The sequence below is a fragment of the Nicotiana tabacum genome, chromosome 8 (genome assembly GCF_000715075.1).
Source record: "Nicotiana tabacum cultivar K326 chromosome 8, ASM71507v2, whole genome shotgun sequence".
Taxonomy (NCBI): domain Eukaryota; kingdom Viridiplantae; phylum Streptophyta; class Magnoliopsida; order Solanales; family Solanaceae; genus Nicotiana; species Nicotiana tabacum.
The window spans coordinates 167,740,703-167,748,852 of NC_134087.1; the positions used below are offsets into that span (position 1 = coordinate 167,740,703).

General features: G+C 35.3%; 2 protein-coding genes across 2 annotated transcripts; one reads left to right on the top strand and one right to left on the bottom strand.

The window, feature by feature from the left end:
• The first annotated feature begins 615 nt into the window (after window positions 1–615).
• On the top strand, window positions 616–1,338 carry LOC107772964 (proteasome subunit beta type-6-like). The gene is given in 2 exon segments (XM_016592421.2): window positions 616–756; window positions 759–1,338. Coding segments are annotated over 2 exon segments (669 nt in total). The 3' UTR covers window positions 1,287–1,338.
• Window positions 1,339–2,238: 900 nt separating this feature from the next.
• Window positions 2,239–5,125, bottom strand: LOC107774886 (scarecrow-like protein 21). Its single transcript, XM_016594542.2, has 2 exons — window positions 4,949–5,125; window positions 2,239–4,203 (listed from the first exon to the last, which is right to left on the bottom strand). The coding sequence occupies exon 2, from the start codon at window positions 4,133–4,135 to the stop codon at window positions 2,387–2,389; it is 1,749 nt and encodes a 582-aa protein (XP_016450028.1). The 5' UTR covers window positions 4,136–4,203; window positions 4,949–5,125; the 3' UTR covers window positions 2,239–2,386.
• Between the last annotated feature and the right edge of the window lie 3,025 nt (window positions 5,126–8,150).

Consider the following 8,150-nt stretch of genomic DNA (forward strand, 5'->3'; position numbering starts at 1 on the left):
AACAATTTCAGAGATTTCCCCGGATTTCGCATAGTTACGCCAATATCAATTCTTTTAATCTATTTATTATCATTGAAGTAAAAAATGACTACATAATTTAACAAATTCAAACTTACTACGCCCTCTCTCCCCTTTATGTGAGGCAATTACTATTTGGAGAGTTCAAAGAATTTTTTATCCCGAATTTTTGCGCCAAACAAATATTTTGAATTGTTAATTATAGTGACTTATAGTATTATTTATATAATTTCTAAATACGCAAATTTTATTTTTAAAAACTTGAAGATTCTATATTCGAATTCACGCCCATATCTATAAGACAATAGGAAAATGAAATGCACCGGTCACTAATTCCTAATCGAAATAATAAGTCCAATATCAATAAGGAATAGTACGTACGTAGGAATTACTGTTTTCCTAATCTGATTAAGCTGGCCGATATCAATAAGGTACTGTTTTCCTAATCCAATAAGAAATCCTATATCAATAAGGAATAAGAAGTACGAACATACTATAAAAGCGACCCAAGTCGTGCAAATTGGTATAATCTCATCTCGAATGTTCTTACTTTCTTATATTTCTTGTTTCTTGTCTTTCAGCTAAGTAAAATTAGGCATGGAGATGGACAGATTGTTGCCACATTCTACGGAAACCAGCATCCTTGTTCTCGGCGCTAACTCCCGCACCAGTACTGGAATGTATATGACGAGTAGGCTTTCTAATAAGATAACTCAGCTAGCTCATAATGTCTATGTTTGCGCTGACGATGCACAAATAGTTGCGCTGACGATGCACAAATAGTTTCAGATTACGTTCGCCACTTTCGAATTCAACTTGGCCAGCCAACGACTGTCAGGTCAGCTGCAAACTTTGTTAGTTCATTATCCTATAACAATAAGGTTACGCATCAAACAGGAAGGATTGTTGGTGGATGGGACAAATATGATGGGGGTAACATATATGGGATTCCTGTTGGGGGCACAGTATTAGAGCCGCAACGTTTTGCTATTGAAGGACGTGAATCTAGTTATTTGCATGCTTTCTTGGACCGAGCATGGAGGGAAGGCATGAATCAAGAAGAAGCAGAGAAACTGGTTGTGAATGCGGTGTCTCTTGCCATTGCACGACATGGTGGTGCGAGCAGCGATGGCGCAGTTCTCGTTGTGACTATTAGTAAAGATGGAGCTACTTCAGGCTGGTACTCTTCCATTCAGAGACGGATCCAGGATTTAAACTCTATGATTAAACTTTTAAAACTTTTAGCATTGAACTCATTGTATTTTTAAAGTAATTACGAATTAGTTCATATATATTATTTTTACAATTTTAATAAAGTTTTACTCCGCGTCGAAAGTTTTGTGTTCAATTGAACCCGACCGATAGACTGTTTCCACTTGGGCATCAAGAGACAGCCTGTGAACTCACTGCTGGAATTGTAGTATTTAGTATTTGAGCTTCTAGAATTGTACTCCCTCTCTCCTAATTAAATGATGCAATTCGGATTTTGAGAATCAAACAAGTTATTTTTTATCGCAATTCTTATATGCATTTTGAATTGTAAATTATAATGACTTATAACACCTTTTTATGTAGTTTCCAAACTTGTCAATTTTATATTAAAAAAATTAAAGATTCAATATCTAAATACGCGATCAAAATTAAAAAGTTCAACTCTCGAAATCCAAATTGTACCACATAAACTGAAAAGGAGGGAGTTTTTGTTTTCCTAATATACCAGTACTAACTCCCCATTGTGGATCATTGTTCTTGCCCTCCCCTTTGCCCTCAGTTCCCATTCTGTAACGTCATATTTGCTTCAACAAAATTTTATTTCCTTATTATGTTTCAAAAGATACGGAAAGAAGGAAGGATATTTGCTTTTGTAATGTTTAAGGATGCTTATGGTGAAAGGGCATTTTTTGTTTGGGTGCGATATTTCTATAAACCTTTTGTTCCTTGTTGCATGTATATATGCAAGTATATGTTTCAATTACCCGAATTACGAGTGTTAGTAACAGTCCTTAAGACCTGCTCGTATTTTCATATTTTCTCAATGCAATTTTGTTTTATATACTATTTCTTTTAGCTAGTACCTAAAAACTTGATCTCCTTTTCAAGATAATAAAACATTGAGATACTAAGCATGACTTACTGCGAAGATTGCTCAAGAAATATAATCATCAAGGAGATTAAGGACGAGAAATGATATTTTACAGCAAGGATAACTATGAACAATACTTTAAACAGAAAGCAATATTTTTATACTCATTGTTAAGAAAACTGAAACTATATATGACATTACCTGATCCATCCTATCGTCTCGTTAAGTAATAGTAATAAACTACAACTTCGTTACAGATACAACTCTTTCAGTCATTTCTCATACCTAGTACCAAGCAGATGCAGAGATTAGGTTCCTCTCCTTCCATCCCAACAGCATAGCCCCATCTTTCTCCACTAGTGTATAATGCTCCGAGTAACGCCTCATGAGGTCCTTTATCACTGAATTCACATAAGAGCTCAGAGGATATTGCCGAAAACCTGCCATCATGAACCTGGATTTCCACTTCCCCAGTAGCTCGTGACGTTCCACCCTTTCCTTGCCCTCGCATGCTATGACATTCACTATATCCCTAGCCAAACAATGCTGCTCCACATTGATCCGCTCCTTCCTGTCCCTCGCTAGGGTCACGTCTATTGACTCGAACATTGCATGGTAGTAGTCCAGAGCTTCTAAAAACCTAGGGAAAAATGGGGCCGTGTTTGTATTTGATTCTTGCTCCACCAAAGTGACTATCTTGGGGCAAAGCGACTTTATCATCCTAATAAGCTCATCCCTCGGGTTATTCACGTCAACACTCTCATCAGGGGTGTGATGAAGTTGCAAAGGGAAGTTTACTGCCACAGCCTCACCAGGCCTTACATCAAGCATAGCCTTAGTGACTTCTGGAGCAAAAACTGGCACTGCATTAAACTCTACTGCAATGTTGAATTTCTCAGAAATTGCTGATAGTCGTTTCTCCACTGCTGCCAATCCGTCTCCCCGAGCATATTGTGAAACTGGATCATCAATTCCTGAAATGCGTACATAGGGGGCACCGCCAGGTCTTGCAGCAAGAGCTTGTAAGAGAGTCATCCACTGGGTCCCCTGCGCAATTTGGAAGTCAATAATGTGGACGTAATTTTCGTTTCTGCATGCTTCTGCTATGGCACCATTTGCAGCCATGTAGCCAAACTTTAGGTAAGGACATATTTCATAGAGGATATGCATGTAGGAGAGTAAATCATTTCCAGCCGGCTCCTTGCACCTCAAACTCCTATATATGGTGGTTCCAGATAACTCCTTTCTTGCTACTAGCCCTTCTACAATGTAAGCACCAAGACGCTGGATTGGATCTCCAGTAATGGACACAGTACTCCTTGCCTTGGTAACCAGTACTTCAAAATCATCTAGTTTGTTTTCAGCAAGAGCTCTGGCGCATGCTATAAGCAGCTGCTTCAGATTGCTAGAGGGAACACCATGCAAGGGCAAGTTGTATAGTACTTTGTCCCGTTCCTGACTTAGAATTCCATTGCCTGACTTGGTGAACAAGGAAATTTGTGATCGTTGAGTTTCATTTTGATGCAAAACCTTGGATTCGTTGGTCCACGCCCTAGACCTCTGATTTGATGTTTGTGCCGCCTTATTGCCACCATAAGAAGGGCTAGATTTTGTGACTTCTTCGTCTGGCCCCATTAAAGCAGACTCCAACTGCAGCAGAGCATGTTGCATGTTCTGACTGTGAACCGCATTCTGAAGAGCAGCATTTCCACCAGAGAAAACCAGCAGACCTTCCGGAAGACAATCCGGGGAGGGGCTTGGACGATGGAAATAATGGTTATAATCCAGCGAAGAATTACTGGAAGAACTAGCTCCTGAAAGATTTTCTGTAGAGCTGTGCTGCTCCTGGCAATCACTTAATGTGGTAAAGGTCTCAGAGTCTAAATAGTTTGCAAGTGGCGAAATTGGCGAATTTTCTGAATCAAATTTCGAGGTTCCAGACAGCCTATTTGGTAGAGAACTAATAGTAGGATATGAAGAGCATGACAAATCGCTTCCAGTCACACCATAATCATAGAAATGGTGCGCATCCATACTATGCACAAAGTATTTTCAGCACATTCTCTTTTCTCACCGACAATATCTGCTTCAACAAAATCAACCTGTGATAAATACAGAGATGAACTAACATCAATTTTACAACCCTCTCCAGAGGACAATAAAGCTTTCTTCTTTTGAAGCTAATGGAAAGAGAAGAAGAGAAGAAGAAGTACAGAACAAAACACATCGAGCATCAGCATGACATGTCTCGTAGGTTGTTAAGACGAGAATAATCTATCATGTGGGGTTAATAATTAGTTCTAACTCTTACTATAAGTGTTTGCTGAAGTAGAACAGTTTAAGCCCTTAAATTAGGATAACCTTGTTCCACAGATGTTCACAGCAAGAATAGTTTAAGCCCTTAAATTAGGTTAAATACAGAGCCAACTCCAAGTGATAGCAATCATTTTAAAAAACAAGTCTACAGGATAATTTTCAGACTAATTAACATGAATTTACTAAACGAAATTATTTATTCATATTCAGCGTGAAATACACTGCTGTAAACATTCAGTAAATCGAAATTTTACAACCCTTACCAAATCACGCTATATAAGTCCATTTCAATTGCAGAGGAAGACCAGAATTAACACAAAGTAAGAACCCAAATCCACAGGAAAAATGATTTTTTTCCTTTTCAATAATAGAAACCGAGAAGAAAAAGATCCAGTTCAACTAGGGGCATAATTCAACTCCTTGACATATGAAAACGAACCATACAGATCACAAAAATCAAAACTTTGAATTTCTTGTTAATTCGCTTTTTCAACCAAACCAAAATCAAAAGTAACAAACAAAATAAAATACCTGATATGATCTGCTGCAGAAGAAAGAGTGTAGATTTGATATTGCTCAAGTGGGGTCTGAGATAATTATCCGTAGCGGCAGTTATATCAATTTGGAGAGAAGACTAGGCAGTTAAAATTGAGGAAGAAGAAAGGGAAAAGAAATGAAGAATAAAGTAAACGTATACTAAATATATATAGGAGGAAAGGTGGTTGTTCCGTTGTTTTATTAGAATAGCAGTGACGACGGGAAGCTGACCACACAAGTGAGTTAGAATGTTCCACCCTCTTCCAACCATGGTTAACGTCACCCTCTTCCTAATGGATCCCTTACGCGTTACTCTGCTCTCTGTGTTTTACACGCGGGTCTCCCCTCATTGACTATATACCCCTTAGCATCCAATTTATTACACGTTACTTATCAAGTATATTAGATAACTAATCAATACAATGTGTACGTTTTCAATGCATAAAATATAATAATTTTAATTTTTTTTATTAAAGGATGATAATACATTCATTTCCGGATATTACCCATGTTTTTACAGCTTTATGTTTTTATTCCTTAGTTCTTAGTTTGTAAATAACTAGACATCACTCTTAGTATATGGTTATCTTTTCAACTTCTTAACAATTTTGATGGATTAACCTGTAAATTCCCAGGAGAAACCAGTTAAGTCAAGCCCAAAAAAATGGGTATATAGGTTTAACCGTGGCCAGGGTGACGTTAAAGAAAAAAGCGTTAAGAAAAGATCTACTTCTTTAAAAGATTGGGAAGAAGAGATGAACAAAGTGAAAAGTTTAAAAAAAAAAAAGATAATAAAATTATATAAGGCAGTTCCATAATTTAATTAAAATAGAAACTACACAAGTTTATAGATCTTGAGAGTGAGAGTACCGAGTAGGATCTTACAATATATAAAACAAAAAGAAAATTTTAATGCCTATTAATTTCCCGAACTATAATCCAGAAATATTTGCTAGAAGCCTAAACACAAGTTTAGAAGAGTTTAAACTAGACATGAAAACCGGATTTTACTCGATTATAGATTTAGCCATACATTTTATATACCTAGAACAAAATAAGAGAATTTGTTTAAACCTATACAGAAAAAAACTTCATTTAGTAATTTGACTGCTATCATATCATCTACGAAGAATATAAAAAGAATATAAAGACAAACATATATTTTTATCACTATATTTATTTGTTCTAGAACAAAATAATATATATATATATATATATATATATATATATATATATATATATATATATATATATATATATATATATATAATTTAAATTTTTTTTATTAAAGGATGATAATGCATTCTTTGAGTTAGCGTATCTTACATAAAGAATTTTGACTTCATTAGAAAATGAGCTCGACCGTTGAAATTCTAGAAGCATTTCATTTGGGAATATTGATAACTAAAGGTGATATGCTTAAGAAATGAAAGAATTGAAAACTTGATCAGGGTTCCAAAACCAGTGGTACAACTTTTTTTGAGGTCTAGTTGGGTCATTTTACTAGCACGATTAGTGTCCAATCCCTTTTTGTTATTGCCCCTATTGATTCCTGACCCCGCCGGCTCGACATTTTTGCAAACAATCATAACAAAATGTGTAAATTAGGTTGGCTAAAATAGGTTTTCTTATCTATACTCGATTATTCTCAATTGTTTACTTTATCAAATTGAGGCCAATTTAAAACTAACAAACCTTGGTGTAACTGGTAAAGTTGTTGCTATGTGATCAAGAGGTCACGGATTCGAGCCGTGAAAACAGCATCTGGCAGAAATGCAGGGTAAGATACAATAGACCCTTGTGGTCCGGCCCTTTCTTATCGTTCGTTCCTTCCCCGAACCATGCACATAGCGGTTGCTTAGTGCATCGAACTGCCTTTTTAAGCTAATTTATAACTAATTTATTGTTAAATTGATGTGTGTGACCTTTTAGTAAAAAGGTTGAAAGAGTGAGCCGATTAACGTTTATAGAAAAATATATAAGCTCTCATGCTATCTTTTTTATTCATTAAGAATTAACAGAGGAAGGTAGTTCTATGAGAATGTATTTATAAAATAGTTCTTTCAAAGTAAGCGATATCATCATTCTATAAAAATCCAAACTATTAAAAGGAGTGTTAGGGCTTCCTCATTTCTACTACATATATTTGAATTTTACTTTTTGCGAAGGAAAGATAAAGTATTTATTATAATTGATTTTTACTTTTCCTAAAATGAAAATATAAATTTTTCATATTTGACTAATTAATCCTTTTCTTGGAGAAAAATATTTTGCACTTGTTATGAAACAATAAAAGAAGAAGAAGAGTATTGCAGAGAAAAGTAGGGAGAGAGAATTTTTATTGATTTTGGGATGAATTACAATAGAATAGAACCCTCTATTTATAGGGAGAGGGTGACTTAGCCACCAAGTAATGAACCCTAGAATCTCTCTAAATATAGACATTCACCATAAATAAAATTCTATTTATAACACTACCCCTTGAATGTCTATTCAACAGATAATGTGCCTCGTTAAAACCTTAACTAAATAAAACTCAGCGGGAAAAAAATTCTAGAGAAGGAAAAAGAGTACACATATCTAACAATACGCCTTTTGGTTGCCTCGTTAAAAACCTTGCAAGGAAAACCCAGTGAGACAAAACTTTGTAAGGGAAAAAGAGTGCAACACGCATTAACTCCCCTTGATGAGAGCATCAATTCACATCATTGAGTCTTCACATTCCAATCTTGTGCACCATCTTCAAGAGATCGTTGTTAGAGATTTGATAAATAAATCAACCATATTAAGTTGAATGAATATGTTGAACCTTGAAATCATCATTCTTGTTGGAATCGTCATTTCAATATCATCACATAGGGGCAAAAACTCTTGCTATCATATTATCATGCGTGTAAATATAGCAAGATACATTTGTGCATAAATTGCATTGAGGATGTGGTACTTCAAGATCAAGAATTGTATATGCTTTAAGCAATTTAAATCCTTCAGGTATTATCTTATAAGTATAGTCAATAAGCCATATAAATAGACTTTAGATGCATATCAAGTTTTTATGTCATTCCTAGACATATAAGATAGATAAAGGTGATTGCACACACCATTGACTTTATACTTTCAAGTTTTTGAACTACATGTCCAAAACTATATATATTTCATATGAAACCAATTATATTTGAATTGTTTCTCTAGACTT

Coding starts and splice junctions, on each gene's coding strand:
- LOC107774886 (XM_016594542.2), bottom strand. CDS start 4,135: ATGGATGCGCACCATTTCTATGATTATGGTGTGACTGGAAGCGATTTG.